We start from the raw sequence: 17,335 nt of genomic DNA, 5'->3' as shown, positions 1-17,335 counted from the left end.
GTCCTGCCTGGTAAGCAACGGTCACTCTGTGGAGTGGATCTCTCCTCCAACAGGCCTAGGCTGACATGATTGTTTTGTCACCGGGTTGTCAGGCTGTAATGGGCTGTGTGTGCAGGACTCTACCTCTGCCTGTGCAATCGGGTTGGCTGCTCTGCCATCCACCCACCTCGCTGTGTGTGACACCCTGCCCCAGCTGCATGCCTGCCCTTGGAGCACTCCGGCCGTTGCAAGGGCACTAGAGGACACAGCTGCCCAGGTTTTCCTGGCATGCACCAATACACACATGTTCTAGCAACATCGTCAGCGCAGTCACACACGCATTGCTGACCGGACACATGGCTGTGATTGTGATAAAAGCCACATTTGTTGATTCTCCCTCCCCGACCTGGATTTGAACCAGGGAACATCAACATGAGCGGCTACCACTTGAGCTAAGGTAGCAATTCTGTTAGCTAGTAGCAGCAGTAGACTGTTATCTTCCATGTGGAGCAGCCACTAGAGGGGGATGCAACACCTGTTGTGAGTATGTTACACAGACTGGTCTAAAAAATATGTCTTAGGCAGCAACTAGAACACCCCTGAATCACTTCACAAAAAATACTAGCAGAGATACCTGACTGTGGCCCCTTGCCAGAAGGAGATTATCATCCAATGAGAGCAGGGCAGTCCCTGTGTCACATCCAGGGCAGTCCCTGTGTCACTTCCAGGGAAGAGTCAAGGGAACCTGGGGACTCCAGATAAGGACAGAGCTGCTTAGCCACAACCATCTCAGGAACCTCTGGCCTCACTGTTCGGGTGCCCACATCAATTATGGCTGCCTCGGCTTCACCCATCCTCCCCATTCCAGTTCAAAATAAACATTGCTCAGAATCTATTTAGCTACACCGTCCCATGAGGAGGCGTCCCACTTCTCTCAGTACTAACTGTATCCTGGGCTATCGCACCCCTCAGCCTTGTAGGGGAACTGGTCAGGAGAACGGGGCCAAGCAGGAGACATTTCATATTTATATATTTAGGGCCAGACTTTGCTGCCCTTTAGTTGAGAGCTACCTTCCCATTTGAATAGTCCCTCTGCAATCCATGGGGCTATTCACCCAGGGCAGTGAGTCAGGGTATCAGAATCTGGCCCTTACTGATCTGTTTTCTATTTTTCTCACCAGAGGCGGAACAGGGAGCCTCACCCCTAGTCAAGGCTGCCCTTCTAGGCACCTTCTAGGACGCCTGCTAATTGCTAGCGCTGAGGAAGTCAGGAGGGGACGCTCGGCCCAGCGTGGCTGTGAGCTCCCGTACAGAACGGCTTGTCAGAGTCTCCTCGCTTAAGTATTTAGCACTAACGTATTCCCCCAAATGCTCCGTACGTTATTAAAGCTGAACATCCACTAAACTAACCACGTTATAAATAGGGAGGTGGCCGTTGCCAAGGGCTCTCTTTGCTTTCGTGCAGTCGGGCAGCCCCGCGTGCCGCTTCTCCTGCTTTTTCCTCGCAGCCTAGATTCCCGCTCTGGGGGTTTATTTAATAGGGTGTTAAAAGGGATACTGGCGCTCTGGGAATAGCCTGCGAGGGGGAGGGATACATTGGGGCAATGGGACCGGCCTGGGGAGCTTGGGCAGGAAGGGGGGGCACCAGGGTGTGGGGGAGGATATTGGAGGATTCTGCCCAAGTTCCATTATTGAGGCTTGAGATCCGTGTCCATGGCGTGAGTTGCTGAGGGGAACATCTGGATTTAGGCCTGGTTTCAGAACAGCTCTGCCTTGCTGTCCCGCAGGGCTCCCCGGCTCCCTCTCTGAGGCCTCCAGCTCCCCCAAGGCTGCAGGGTCCCCCTTGGGTTACGCCCCAGGGAGCAGGACCTGCCCTCTCAGAGTGGGCTACGCTGCCAGGGAGGCCTCGGAGGCCGTGGAAGCTCTTTGAAGGCCAGGACACTGCCCTTTGGGAAGCGGCTGCCGCAGAGGGACAAGACGGAATGACGCACCCACTCCACAGCGCCGGGGAGGGTCAGAGTGCAGAGGGCACATGGCCGAAACCCTCGACGCCTCGGCTACCAGGCAGCCGCACACGAAGTAGAACTGTATCCGGCACCCACAGCACCTGCTGTGCATATTCAGGGGCCTTGAATTGCTGTGTGACGCCAGCTGCCCGGGGTCACAGAGTCAGAGACCGAAGAGACCCACCTAGGGAAGCGTAAGGATACCGGATCCCGATCAACATCCGCAGAGAGTCCTTTAACTCTTAACAACCTACCCTGCCACGGTGTGCCTCAGGCCCCCTTCGCCATCATATCTGTGCCTCACACAGTTTGTAGTGTCACACAACACCCTGGGAGCCAGGGAGTGCCACGGTCCCTATTTTACAGCTGGGAAACTGAGGCAGCAACTGACTGAGTGACTTGCTCATGGTCACTCAGGAAGTCTATGGCAGAGCAGGGAATTAAGCCGGCGAGCACTCTAACCACTGGGCCAGCCTTCCTCCTGTGTGGAAGCCCAGGACACATGGTTGAGCAGGGCTGATTCCATCCAGACAGGGGCGGCTCTACAAATTTGGCCGCCCCAAGCAGTCATGCCCGGGAGGCGCCCCCGAGCCCCGGGAGCAGCGGACCTCCCGCGGGCATGACTGTGGAGGGTCCGCTGGTCGCGCGGCTCAGCTGGACCTCCCGCAGCTGCGGGCTGTTCGCTGGTCCGGCGGCTCCGGTTGAGCTGCCGCAGGCATGCCTGCGGGAGGTCCAGCCGAGCCGCGGGACCAGCGAACCGTCCGCAGTCATGCCTGCGGGAGGTCCACTGGAGCCGCCGGCCGAGCGTCCCCTCCGCAGTCATGCCTGTGGGAGGTCCGCTGCTCCCGGGGCTCCGGTGGACCTCCCGCAGGCATGACTGCGGCAGGTCCGCCGGCCCAGCCTGCCGCCCCCCCGGGAAAGGGCCGCCCCAGGCGGGTGCTTGCCCCGCTGGGCTCTGGAGCCGGCCCTGCATCCAGAAGGGTCAGGGGTGCACACTCCCAGCCACCCCACCCCACCAATCACAACGCTGCGGCTCTCCAAAGAAGCAAGATGGACAGGGCTGCAGGCTGGCCTACTACCCCGCACGAGGTATTTTCACACCATCCTTTTGGGGCCTGGAGAAGCACCCCCCTCCCCCAGGCTGCAGCCCTGCCTGCCCTGCTGACTCCAAGGGCGGGTTTGGGGAACGGTGCACTCAGCCAAGATGAAATCCCAGGACCGATAGCCACCCTTCCTCAGCAGCCAGGACAACACAAAGCAGCTGGGGTCCCCTGGGAAATCTGGCCCCATCATTCTCCTGGTTACAGCTGTGCCCAGGGAATTGCACCGGGGTCTCGGGCTCTGCCTGCTGCTGTTGTGACTCGCACGCTCCCAGCGACGCCCTGCTCTCTCTAGAATGGAAACAGGCCCTGTTTATCTCAGCCACTGGTGATGGGGACTCAGCAGAAAACGACTCTGGGCATCACAGCAAGGGACAATGGGTGCATTCAGGTATGACTGGCCATGGATCACCCTGGCACTCCCACGGGGGCTCTCTCAAAGGCTGCAGGCAGTGTGCACAGAGGTAGGCGGTGGGGATACTCTGCGTCCCTGCACTGGTCCATTATGGTCACCCCCTTCCATTCGCCAGCGCCACCTCTATAGCAGCCGACGAACGCAGGGCTCCTAAACGCAGCGGGGTGCGGAGGAGAGGACACGAAAGGAGATGAGACACACAGCCTGATACAGACACTGCAGATGGAGCACACAGATCGGACCGGGAGATAAGAGGCAGAGGACTACGAGAGATACATGATAAACAGGTCGTACGCTCTCGCGGAGACAGAATTCTTTGCGGGCCGGGGAGGGGGAGCTGTGATTCACTTACCCAGCTGGCTGTGCCTCTGAGCGTACACCATCACCACTGCAGCGAGCACCACGCAGCAGGCTGACGGGACAGGATTGGCCATCTGTGGAAGCAAACGAGAGGGACGGGTCATGGTTTGTCCATCGGGTGCGAGTGCTCTGTACTCAGAGGCGAAACTCAACCCCCAGGAGTTGGCACTGAAGCCACGCCCCGGCGTCTGGCGAGGGGGCGCTGGGAGCTGGTGGCACTGTGTTGCTGAGGAGGAACGTCACTGAGGTGGTCCGAAATAGCCTGTGCGACTTTCCACTAGAGCGAGGGTGTGAGCTCTGGGCCCTGCCCACTGTTACTTTGGAGTAACTCCTGCGGCCTTTGATGGGAACAGCCCTGGTGTAGCTGGGAGCAGAACTGAGCACTTAGAAATACCCCTTACGCATTCCTATGGGCATGTTATTTTCCCCGTCCCCTTCTAAGCTCCGACATCCCCACCCCAAACAACCCCGTCGGGGGGTGTTGCTGTGCATTGTTAAGCAGCTGCAGCACTCCACACCAGAGGTAGATGCCTCTGAATGGCGTGGCAGACAAACATCATAACAGCCACACTGGGTCAGACCAAAGGTCCATCTAGCCCCGTAACCTGTCTGCTGACAGTGGCTGGTGCCAGGTGCCCCGGAGGGAATGAACAGAACAGGGCAATTATTGAGTGATCCATCCCCTGGCATCCAGTCCCAACTTCTGGCAGTCAGAGATTTAGGGATACCCAGAGCGTGGGCTTGGGTCCCTGATCTCAGTAGCCACACGTTACAATCGTACTCCCAGAGGAAGTTTGGAATCAGGTCCTATTTATGAGCCAGCTCCAACGCCCTCCACTGCATCGCCCCCGGGAGCTGCACGTGCCCAGGGGCCGGACCTAAGACATGAGAGGAGGTGACAGAACTCTGCAGGCACCACAGACGGGGCGCTGGCCTGAGACCCAGGACACCTGGGTTCTGTTCCTGCCTCTGAACTGCTGGGTGACCCTGGGCAAGTCACTTCCCCTCCTGCCCTTTGTTTGTCTATTTAGATTGGAACCTCGTTGGGGCAGGGACTGTCCCTCATGGTGGATGTGTACAGCCCAATGGGGCCCTGACCTAGGATGGGACCGCCGGGTGCTACAGTACAAGAAATAATAAATAGAGACAGCAACAATCATTGCATGTCTCCTCCATGCATCTTTAAGCCCATGCTTCCCTCTGTAGTATGGATATTATTCTATTAGCCACCAGACCTGTCCAGGACACTGTACAGAAGATGGGGTGACACGAGTAAGCAAAGTGAAGCAATTATCCTGCTCGGCCAGGCTGGGGGGCTGGTCTCCGTTAGTCCTGCATGGTAGGAGAGCCCCAGACACACTGCAGCGGGGAAGAAGCAGGAATCGCCCGGGGAGCAGGAGCTGGGAGGAGAGGTGAGGGCACTGGGCTACGTTCTGTCTGGGGGGGCGGGGAGCAGGAGAACCGCCTGCAGATACAGACAGGGCCTTTCCCTATGGGAGAGGGACAGTTCTATGGAGCAGGACCATGCGGAAGCCATGGACTAGCGGTTCAGCGGGGAGCGAGGATGTATGGGGAGCTGGGAGGAGAGTGGTTTGGCTGAAGAAAGGAGCTCCCTAGGGCTGGCGTGTGGGATTCCCCATCGCTGAAGACGGCTCCGGGCTGACAGAAGGATGGGTCAGAAGTGCCCCAGCCAATCCTGCCACGATGTGGGGGGACTGATGTGACAACCCACCAGCGGCCCCGCCTGCCCCAAATGAGTCTATGAGCCACCCGTCCCCTGATGCCCCCTCGCTCCCAGCACGCCCGTTCGGCCTCATCGCAGAAGCAGCAGCCTCACTCCCCTCGCAGATCCTGTTTCCATCCCTTCCGCGCCCGAGACATGCAAGTCATCCACAGAGAGTTTTACAAGCTGCAAGTGAGTCAGTCCATGCGCTGGCTCCAGCGTGCCAGGGGCACCGCGCCATTTCAGGGAGCACGCGCCCCTCCCCGCCTGCACTGCCGTTCTTCAAAAGGGTCACTCTAGCTCGCTTTGACGTACTCGGCTGGGGCCGGTGAGCTGGGAAAATTAATGGCTCCAGTGCAGCCAAGGGGCTGGGACCTCTCTGGAATGGTCCCAAGGCCAGGCTGTAGGTAATCCTGCCTACACACACCCAGGCCTGCCTGCTCCACTGGCCCATAGACACGTGTATGATGCCATCCCCATGGCATCTAGCCGTACTATCTATCCCTTGCCGTAGCAAACAGACCGAGAGGACTTTGGGAAGTTGCTTCTTTAGAGCTATTTGCCTTGTGTCTGAGACTGTAAATGCACTTGGGCAGGGACTTTCTTCTATTTGATGTGTGCGTACAGCGCCTGACACAACTGGTCGGGTTCCAGCCCTCAGGGGGATGGGGGTTTAGGTCCTACTAGAATACAAATAGAAGGAAGGGAAGCAACTTTCCTGGCTCAGGCCAGGAGTGAAAACGAATCTGGTGGCTCTTTCAGGCCCCGCCGATCATGTCAAGCAGCCGGCACATGCTTTGGCACAACTGATGCACTCTAAGTAGACAGGTCCTAGGGAAGGTGATGGTGGCACAGCTGGGTGCATGTGTGTAAGAAAATGTGCCCCTCCACTCCAGAGCATCCCCTCCAGCATGCATGATGCTGCTTGACCCCCCAGCACGTCCCTTTCCACAAATCAGAGCTCCTGACCGGAAGAGCGGCACGCCAGCAAGGATGGTGCAATTCAAGCCGCATGGCTTGGCTGGAAGGTTTGTCTTGCCCAGGACTGCGCTGGAAACAATGTGAGACAGAGCTGTGCAGCCAACCGCCGTCCCCGTTCTGGGTGCTGAAATCCTACCAGGAGCTCGGGGCTGCGGAGGGAACAGCCTGGCGTCTTGCTAAGTTGAGAGGGCCGTTGCTGGGGGCACTGGAAGGGCACCTCTCCAATCCCCCACACCAAGGCGGTGAAATAGGTCTGTCTGACGGTGGGTGTTGCATCACCTGTTTAGAATCCCCTCCCTTCAGCGGCTTGCCACTACTGCACGCTGGGGGGCTGGAACAATTTTGATACTAGGGTGCTGCTGATGGAAAACCAGATCTTTGGCATTTTGTTTTTTTACCACTTGAAGCCCAGGGATGCGGCAGTGCCCCCAGCACCGCTCGTTCCAGCGCCACCGATTGCAGGGCAGAGGTAGGTCACCGCCAGCATGATGACCCCTCGTTATTTAACATTTCCTAGAGCTGCGTAGGTGTGAAAAAACATGGCGTAGAAGAGACAGACAGGCAGGGATGCTGTCTAAGGGCCTCAGGGGTAGGCGTTATTCCAGATTTACACCAAAGGAAGGGGAGAATCATGGCCCCATGTAGGTAATGAGGGGTGACACGGGCATAGGGGAATGGCCAGGGTTAACCAGAATGATGTAATTAAAACCAGAAAGAGTCAAGGGGTGAAGACACCAGTATCCCCGTCACAGCTCTCTGCATCATCCTTTCTAATCCCCCAGTCCTCTGAGCAGAGAGGTAGGCACAGAAGGGTGGGGGTGTCTCTCTGCCCCAACCCCCGTGTGCCAACTCCCAGCGCTGGGCCAGGTTAGCCAAGCCAGCGCTATCCTTTGCAGGGCTGCGGAAAGCTCCACTCGGAGCAAGAGCCGAGCCGGGGAGCAATTGAGATTCAGCTGCAATCTGTGCCCGCGCTGCCTCCGGCGGTAGCGCAGCGATATGTCATCTCCTCAGCAGGGCTGAGAGACCAGCCTCCACCTAGCCTTTTGCACCCGTACGGCAGGCAGTGCAGCAGGCGTCCTGGCCCAGAGAGCGGGAAGCTGCAAGCGCTGCATCGAGCGAAACGTGCGTGCAAAGCACCAGGCAATCCGGGAGTCTGGTTTCGTGGTTCACGCCGGGGTAGATGGCACAAACAGGGAAACTAAATTAGCCTTTTAAAATCATTGCGAACTCAGTAATGTCAGGTGCCACGTCGGTAATGCACAGGTTTGTCTTGTAACACGGAACATGCTTATAGGCTCTTTAGCCATATGGCGTCCATTTAAACTCCTAACAGGGGAGCCGTAATTGGCCCAAACAGCAAAACATATTCCACATAAACCACGCAAGCTGTGGGAGCCCATCTGGACACAGCCTGGCACATCACCACCAAGCTCCAAGAGAAGGATCAATGGAAAACCCGGGGAAGGGGGAATCTTGGGGGCATGAATGAGCACAGAGTTTGCTCCTGGGGCTCACAAACCTTTCCCAACTCACTTCCCCCGAGCAGGGCTCACTGCTCTGCCGCGGGGCCGCCCGCCCTCCCTCCCTGCCTACGAGGGATGGGAGAAGCCCCCGAAGCAGGCTGCCACCAGGTGACACCCTGCCTGCGCAGGGCACTCCAGCGGGGAGGGTGCTGAGACCTTACCAAGTCCTGCCGCAGACGTACCACTCTGCAGCATCTCGCCCTGGCCGAAGGAAGGACAACTCCTCTCAGGCACCAGTCCCTGCAGATTCTTCTCCCCTCTCCTGAGCTCTGCAGAGCAGGGCCTTCCCACGCCACCGCCCCTCCGGGTTCCATCCCTGGAGACTCTCCTCCTAGGCCTGCTGCAGGAGGCTCCTTCTTCCCAGCTGCCCTCTCCCTTCAAAGGCAGTCCCAAGGCAAGAGCTCCTTCCTGCAAGCCTCTCGGTGGTTCCCTTCCCAGAAACTCCCCACTACCTTACCCTCCCTGTTGCCCTGCAGTCCTTCCTTTCTAGGAACCACCTAACCTGCTTCTCCCCAGCTGGGTCGAATCCTTAATGACCTGATCCCTTCCAGGTGCCACAGAATGAGCTAAGTGGAAGGTGCAATCCACCTGGAGGAAAAGTGGCAGGGCAGGGCCCTGTATTTCTACACTGACTGACCACAGGCGCTAGTTCCGGCTCGTGCAGAAATGACGACAGAGCCCTCAAAGGGTAGCTGGCAGCCAGGAGACAGGCGGCAGCAATGTCCAATGTTGGAAGATTCACTGGGCTTTATTCTCTGTTAAATTAAGACCCTTTTTTGCAGCATCAAAGTGGCTGAAAGAGAAGTCCCTGAGAATCCCTCCTGCACAGGGGCATCCCGCTCTGTGCCCTCAGGACATGGCCAGAGAGTGTGTGGCGATTCTCTGCTTCCTGGGAGCTAGAAAGGCGGAAGGTAGCGCATCCCTGAGGTTGCCGTCTCTCCCCTGTGCAGCCCCGGAACACATAAAGCCCCCTCCCACTCCATCTCTGGCCCAGCTCAAGCAGAGACTATCTGAGAGTCAGGCCCCGGGTGCCAACTGTGCCTACATTCTGACAGCGCACGGCCGAGGCGTCCCACATTGTCTCCGAGGGACATTCAGTAAAAAACCCACATGAATTGCATCAGCTTTCAGCTCAAGGTCACGTCAGCTCGGCACCTGGTCTCAAGCACCTGCCGTGACAGTCCATTGCAGGGCGGCTGCCAAGCAGCAGCAGACACGGGAAGCCGGTGTGATCCAGCCACCCACACGGTGCTAGAGAGTCTATTGCACAACGTGTCGTTCGGCGTCCTGTGGGGAGCTGCTTGTGCCAGGGGCTGGGTCATCAGCACAGGACTCTGAGCAGAATCATTGGAACTGAGGGCATCATTTGCAGGGGAGACTTAATTCCACTGATTTAGCCTCTTTCTCTGTTTGCCATTACGAGGGAGTGGGCTGAGACTGTCTTCCACTTACTCATTCTCCCAACAGCCTTTGAGGCTATTTATTGGCCCGGGGATGTTTCAGGGGCTGGTTCTGATGGTTACATGGTCTTCAAAATGCAAACGTCATTGGTTAGTTTTAAACGCACACAACTTAGGTCACATGTTTTGGGGTTTTGTGCCCTAAATGATCTGGGAAAAGGGGTGAACAGTGAGGTGGCAAAATTTGCAGATGATGCACAACTACTCAAGATAGTTAAGTCCCAGGCAGACTGCAAAGAGCTACAAAAGGATTTCACAAAACTGGGTGACTGGGCAACAAAATGGCAGATGAAATTCAATGCTGATAAATGCAAAGTGATGCACATTGGAAACCATAATCCCAACTATCTGTACAAAATGATGGGGTCTAAATTAGCTGTTACCACTCAAGAGAGAGATCTTGGAGAGTCCTCTGAAAACATCCACTCAATGTGCAGCGGCAGCCAAAAAAGCGAACAGAATGTTGGAAATCATTAGAAAAGGGATAGATAATAAGACTGAAAATATCACATTGCCTCTATATAAATCCATGGTACACCCACATCTTGAATATCGCATGCAGATGTGGTAGCCCCATCTCAAAAAAGATCTATTGGAATTGGAAAAGGTACAGAAAAGGGCAACAAAAATGATTAGGGGTTTGGAATAGCTTCCATATGAGGAGAGATTAATAAGACTGGGACTTTTCAGCTTGGAAATGAGACGGCTAAGGGGGGATATGACAGAGGTCTATAAAATAAAGAATGGTATGGAGAAAGTAAATAGGGAAGTGTTATTTACTCCTTCTCATAACACAAGAATTAATGTGTCACCAAATGAAATGAATAGGCAGCAGGTTTAAAACAAACAAAAGGAAGTATTTCTTCACACAAAACACAGTCAACCTGTGGAACTCCTTGCCAGAGGATGTTGTGAAGGCCAAGACTATAACAGGGTTCAAAAAAGAATTAGATGAATTCATGGAGGATAGGTCTATCAGTGGCTATTAGCCAGGATGGGCAGGGATGGTGTCCTTAGCCTCTGTTTGCCAGAAGCTGGGAATGGGTGACAGGGGATGGATCACTTGATGATTCCCTGTTCTGTTCACTCCCTCTGGGGCACCTGGCATTGGCCACTGTCGGCAGACAGGATACTGGGCTAAATGGACCATTGGTCTGACCCAGTATGGCCGTTCTTATGTTCTTAATTGGATGAGCTTAATTCTTGGCGTTGGATTTCAGGGGTAGGATTCCCATGGTTTATCAATTCAAAAGTCACTTGCCATTCCTATTCTCTGACTCTCACTACGAACTGGCTCCTCCCACAAAGGTGCCTGCCAGTGACCTCAGTACTAGACTGGGGATCTCAAAAGTATTCAAAGTGTCCACCCCATCTTCAAGAGAGAGCATTTCATTGCACCTCCCGCCATTCGCCAACCTCCAATCTCCACCTCTCCTCCCATTGGACAGCACCCAGCACCACTTCCCTTCCCACTGGGGTCACCTTCACCCCACCCCACCCTTCACCACGCCCCGGCCTTCCTCTGCCTTCCCATCGGCAGTTGTGTAACAGCATGGTAGCTACCAGCAATTGCTTCTGGGATAAAAAACCTTATAGAGACATTTAGTGCATTTGTAGCTGCTTGGAATGTGATTTAGCAGCTGGAGGAAGGAGGCGCATTCCGCAGCGTGTGAGCAGCCAGCAGCCAGGGAACCTCCATGCTAGACTCCGGTGGGTGGCTGCTTTTGCTTCTGCATGAGACTACAGACAGCGGGTTTATTGTTCAGGCGTTTGACCTGCAGTGATGAGAACAACTGGACTCCAGCTCGTGCGTCCTGGTAGCACTTTACACTGACAAAGCACTGTGCAGACACGAATCCGCCCTAACCACCTCAGCAATGGCACGGCTCCCACACTGCAGCAAGAGTGTAGCGAAGCCATGGCCATCGTGCTGGGCCTTGATGGGACTCAGAAGGGGGAATTCAGATCTGTCCTGGATCCCCCTGCCTCCTAGTGAGCACCGTGTGGGCGAGCCCTGCACAGCAGCTGCGAGTGATGCCGCAGGCAGAGGGAGATGCAGGGGCTAGGCTCAGCACTGTGGATGCACGAGGGTTGCTGCTTTGCACGGATCTTCTCTTGTGGCGACCACGCACATCTGCCGTGCCCCAGTGCAGCAGCTGGGCACACGGTGCCTGTGCATCCCTGTGCTCCTGTCACCCTGGGCGAATTTGGAAGGGAAAAGGGTACAGGCTGAGCACAGAGCAGAGACAATGGGAAGGTCTCTCCCCTGTAGGATAAGCTCGGCCAGGGGCGTGGCCCGCAGCCTGAGGGGGTGCGAGGTGTGGGACAGAGAGGGCCAATTCTAATGTAGAGCACGGCTTTGTAAAGAGCAACGTGGACCTGGCGGGCTCAGACCAGACTATTGGGTTGACAGAACAAGGAGCAATGGTCTCAAGTTGCAGTGGGGGAGGTCTAGGTTGGATATCAGGAAACACTATTTCACTAGGAGGATGGTGAAGCACTGGAATGGGTTCCCTAGGGAGGTGGTGGGATCTCCTTCCTTAGAGGTTTTTAAGGTCAGGCTTGACAAAGCCCTGGCTGGGATGATTTAGTTGGGGTTGGTCCTGCTTTGAGCAGGGGGTGGGACAAGATACCTCCTGAGGGCCCTTCCAACCCTGAGATTCTATGATTCTACGATCTACTCTGGTATCCTGCATCCAGCAGGCACCACAGCCAGATGCATAGGAAAAACCACAACCCTGCCAAATCCATCTAATTGTGCAATGATAATGTACGCGCGTGCGCGTGCGCGTGTGTGTAGAAGTCTCTTCTGACCTCTGCAGCTATAAGCCTGTGCCGTGAAGCGTAAAATCTGATTCGAGTCCCCTTATGTTAACTCACATCACTACCAGCTGGTCACCACGCGAGCCAACCCTTCTCTGCTGCCCATTCCACAAGGCAAACCCATATGCTCCCCTGCTACTCCCCAGCCACTCAGCCATTTAAAATCACTACTCTGACTCCTCTTGCTATGACCCTCGGGCCTAGCAGTCCCCCTGGGGTCCCGAAGAGCTGACAATTGAAATAAACAAGACAGACAAAGGGTGGGAGGAAATGATGGATGACCATCCCCATTTTACAGATGGGGAAACTGAGGCCCAGAAAGTTTAAGTGACTTACCCAAGGCCATACAGGGAGTCTACGAAACAGCCTGGAGTTAAACTGAGCTTTCCTGAGTCCCAGCCAGCCCTTAACCACACAGCCACCCTTCCTCTCTATACGCCTGTGTTGAAGCCATCCGTTGTTTTCAGTACTACAGCTGGCTGGAAAATATGGGGGGGTTCCTGCAGAAGATTTTGATAAAAATGATTATTTTTCATGTTTGTCAAAATTTTCTATGGAAAATGTTGATTTTTTTTAGCTCAATGTTTCGGCTGAAACCCCAAAACTTTCTAAGTTTTGAGCATCTGTTTTTTTGACACTCTATGAAAACGTTTCATGGAAAACAGACCATTTACATACACCCACGCCCACACCCATACACATGCATTTTTGTTGAAAACCCTATTTTCGGTCCAAAAATAAAAGAGATGGATACTTTTCTGCCAGGCCGAGGAAGTGTCCTCTTGGGGGCAGCAGCGAAAGGAGAACATCTCTAGGTCTGGAGGGCCAGGTTGGAGACACTGCCAAAGGTTCAGAAAGACCCGTGGCTGAACCTCCTGAGACCAGAGAACTGATAGGAAATACCATGAGAGCAGCTTTCCTGGTGATATTTCTGCTACTTCAAGATTTTTTGTCCAGGCCGGAAACAACACAAAAAGAGCCCCCCCCCCCCCCCCCCCCCCGGCCACAATTTTAGATGAAGCTGAAAAAATTAGGAAACTGGCAACATTAACCAAAGTTTTCTCAAACCTCCAGAATTTGTCTCCAGTTTTGAGGGAAGCTTGGAGCCAGTTCTGACCTGAACGAGCCCTCCCATCTGTAGCAGTGATTCCCCCAGACCCTGGAATAAAAGCTTGGCTGCTTCCTTCCCTGACCCAATACCCCTCAGAGCCCCAAGGCTGTAGCCCAGCACCCACCTGGACAGCAGGACACTCCGGCTGCAGCAAGCCTTGCTGACCTGCCCTGCCCGAGTACAGCCAAATCTCCGGGGGTGGGGAGCGTTACCTATTTGAATGCCCAGCGCATTCGCAGAGCTCTGCGCATCAGGACTGTTTCTCTTCAGCGTCTTCCCAGACCTGAAGGGGTTGGTGGGAAGGCAAAGAAAATCCCCAGCACGAGGAGGACGGAGCACGTATGAACTTGCTGAGCCAGCCGGCACGCAGCCCCCCAGGAGCTAGGGAGAGCAAACTCAGCCTGCTGCATGCCCTGCTCGCTCTTCGAGGTGTCAGACACACAGCGGGGGAGCAGCGCGTTCTCGCCGGCACCAATGACACGAGCCAGCGGCGCGCCCCGTCTTGGGGCATCGTTATCTTGGGTGCAATGGCCATGAGCCCCGGCTGCCCTCCACTGAACCTGCTCCTCAAAGAGGAGGCTGCTGGCACATGCTTCCTTAATTCAACTCAAATAGGGTTCCAATATCTCTCTTGGTGACACTTTATAGACTCCAAAGGCAGAAGGAATCATTGTGGATTTCCAAGCTACAGACTCTCACCCAGGGAGTCTGCATTTCTGGGTCTCATGATTCACTCTGGAGATGTGCCTCACGTGGGGCACTCGGTCTAACCCAAGCATATTTCAGCTTATTTTAAATCTGTCAGGAATGGGCCGTTTACACATGGCTTTGCACCGGATTAACTAAACTGGTGCAAGTCTGTTTGGAGGCAAGGCCCTGGACTGCTTCTTTAAGCAGGGGGAAGCTGCTGATGGGGCAAGCGGAGAAGGAGAAGATGGAGCTCAGCTACCAGGGTGATGGGTGCAGGAGAACAGGACAGAATAGAGTGCGGAGAGGACTCGGCAGGGGGTGAGTGAGACGAGATCAAAGATCCAGCCAGAAGGTGGAATGCCACTTTATCTATTGAACGAACAGGGCAGATGTCCTGCCCGGAATCTAATCGTGGCCGAACGTCAGATCCCATGCAAATTCGTACTAGGGGCCACCACCTCCTTTAGCAAAGGTCACTAAAATAGCTCGCAGATGGTAAGATGTGGCACTCGGAGGACTGGCTTGGTGACTTAGGAATGAAAGTCTCTATGACCCATTCTCCTTCCCCCGGTGCACAGAACTTCCTCTCATCCAACCGCACCGCAAAGGATCTAGTCTCTGACCACTGTCCGTATCATAGGACCTTTCCTCGACACCGGCTCATCCCTGGTCTCTGGTCACCAGCATATCAGCTCTTTCCTTGGCCTCCAGCTCCAACCACCTCTCAAGCTGTTTCTTTTGGGTGCTTCTGGAGACCTGTGTGTATTGGAAAGATGGACAAGGAGGAGCTGCTAAGAGCATAACTCCCCAGGCCGTGCTGTACTAGTGATGGCCACACTGGGTCAGACCAAAGGTCCATCTAGCCCAGAGGGAACGAACAGAACTGACCAGCCAGTGGAGAAACCGTCTCAAACCTGCTCTGCACCAGCTTGGCTCAGAGCAGTCCTTCCGTCTCCGACGCTCTCTGGAGTGGATGCTGGAGCCAGCTTGGGAGCCACAAGCCCTCACGGCGCCGTGCTCGGAATGCCAAACATCTACGCAAAACTGCCTGGGGCTGAATAGAACGTCCCAATCTCTCCGCTGTCACTCAACCGCCGTGCACCGCGTTCTTCTCCCCGCCGGCAAAACGATGGAAGCGGGACGAGCGTGCAAACAGGGGGCAAGAGATGGAAAGGAGGGGAGGAGGGGAAGCTGTTTTTGGGAACCCGAAACCATCCAGTGTCATCTCTAGTCCTCTAAAGTCTGCAGAGACACCCCAGGCTGGAAAGGGGGGAATAAAACCCTTGCCTGTTACCTTCTTATACAGGAGCCCCGACATGTCCCTCACAATAGGCCTAAAGGAGACCTAGCAGAGTCCCTGTCAGTCCTAAACCTCATTTTGTTGCTTAAAAGGAGAGAAAAGATGGGAATTATCGTCTTCCTAATACACGCTTCAGAAAGTCTTACCTGCAGGGTCAGAGATGCTTCCACTTGAAAGGGCTCCTTTAATCTCATTTAAACACCCACTGTCAGCACAACAATTAGAGCCGGCCTCCCAGACGGCTCTCGCCCAGAGGATTACAACGGCCAGCTGGAATTAACACACCTGCTGCTTTCCCAGGTGCCTCCACCCCCATACACACACTTCTAGAATGCGGGGTGGGGTTGTTTTAAATGACCGGAGGGGAGGTGTCTAAGCAGTGGTTGCAAGTAAAGAGGGGAGTCCTCAGATTCTTACGTGTATTGCAGAAAGACCAAGAGATCCCAACCAAAAGCAGGCCCCACTCTCCTGGATCCTGCCCCAAAGAGCTTACAGTCTAAACAGACAAAGCAGAAGAGACTTGTTCCAGGTAACGCAGCAGGTGGGTGTGGTGGTGGTGAGAGTCAGGATTAGAACCCAGCTCTCTCGATTCTCAGTCCCATGCTCTACCCACTGGACCACGCTACCTAATTTTAAGCAAATCAAGCTTTGACCCAGGGCCCTTCCAAGACAAAAGAGGGCGAGGGTGTGTGAGCTGGGGGGGGGACTGACATGGGTAGGAATGCTGCACCCAGGCATCGAGCGCTGGCTGTGAGACTGAAAAGTCAGGCTGTTTTCCAGGGGAAGGGGAGGGGAAGGATGTCCTTTTGGCTGAAACTTTATAGAAGCTTCCACAGGCCCACAGATAGATTTTGGAGAGAAAGTTTGGCCAGCTCTGTTCAGCTGTTTGGAGTAAAACACTAGCCTGGGCTTTAAGAATCCTAGATTCAGTTCCTGACTCTGCCACAGGTTTCCTGTGTGACCTTGGGCAAATCACTTCATCTCTGGAACTCAGGTCCCCATCTGCAAAATTTAGATTGTCAACTCTTCAGAGTAAGGGCTGACTGTTGCTCTGTGTTTTGTACAGCTCCTAGTGCAACAGGGCCTGGTCTGGGTTGGTGCCTCCCAGTTAAATGGTCATTGAAATAACACCACCACCACGTAGGAGAAGTTCTGGAATTGTCCAAAGTTCTAGTTAATAATTTGGAGAGAGGAAGAGCTACAAGAATGATTAAAGGCTTAGAAAACCAGCCTTCTAGTGATAGACTCCAGGAGCTCAATGTATTTAGCTTAACAAACAGAAGGTTAAGAGGTGACTTGGTTACAGTCGATAAGAATCTACCTGAGGAATAAATATTTGAAAATGGGCCCTTCAGTCTAGCAGACAAAGTTTATAACAAGATCCAATGGCTGGAAGTTGAAGCTAGACAAATTCAGATGGGAAGTAAGGCACATTTTTAACAGTGAGGGTGATTAACCATTGGCACGACAGATCAAGGATGGTAGTGGTGATTACATCACTGGCCATTTGTATATCAAGTTCAGGTGTTTTTCTAAAAGGTCTCCAGTTCAAGCAGGAATCACTTTGGCGCCAGGGCCTGTGTTCTACAGGAGGGCAGACTAGATAATCATGGGTTTCAGAGCGGTAACCGTGTTAGTCTGTATCAGTAAAAACAACAAAGAGTCCTTGTGGCGCCTTAAAGACTAACAGATGTATTTGAGCATAAGCTTTCGTGGGCTACAGCCCACTTCATCGGATGCATGCAGTGGAAAATACAGTAGGAAGATATATATACACAGAGAACATGAAAAAATGGGTGTTGCCATACCTTAATTGATTTGTCTCGTTAGAGTTGGTATGGCAACACCCATCTTTTCATGTTCT

At 54.3% G+C, this 17,335-nt stretch overlaps 1 protein-coding gene across 4 annotated transcripts in view; it reads right to left on the bottom strand.

Moving 5' to 3' along the window:
• CNTFR (ciliary neurotrophic factor receptor) overlaps window positions 1-17,335 on the bottom strand; it is a 430,747-nt gene that overhangs the window by 202,068 nt on the left and 211,344 nt on the right. For all 4 annotated transcript variants that reach the window (XM_045020582.1, XM_045020584.1, XM_045020585.1 and 1 more), the window contains one exon: window positions 3,853-3,934. In XM_045020582.1, coding sequence (XP_044876517.1) covers window positions 3,853-3,934 — 82 coding nt within the window. The remainder of the gene's footprint in view (window positions 1-3,852; window positions 3,935-17,335) is intronic.

This window comes from Mauremys mutica, chromosome 6 (assembly GCF_020497125.1).
Source record: "Mauremys mutica isolate MM-2020 ecotype Southern chromosome 6, ASM2049712v1, whole genome shotgun sequence".
Classification (NCBI taxonomy): Eukaryota; Metazoa; Chordata; order Testudines; family Geoemydidae; genus Mauremys; species Mauremys mutica.
The sequence above is the reverse complement of the archived record's forward strand: the minus strand, read 5'-3'. Positions and strand labels throughout refer to the sequence as shown.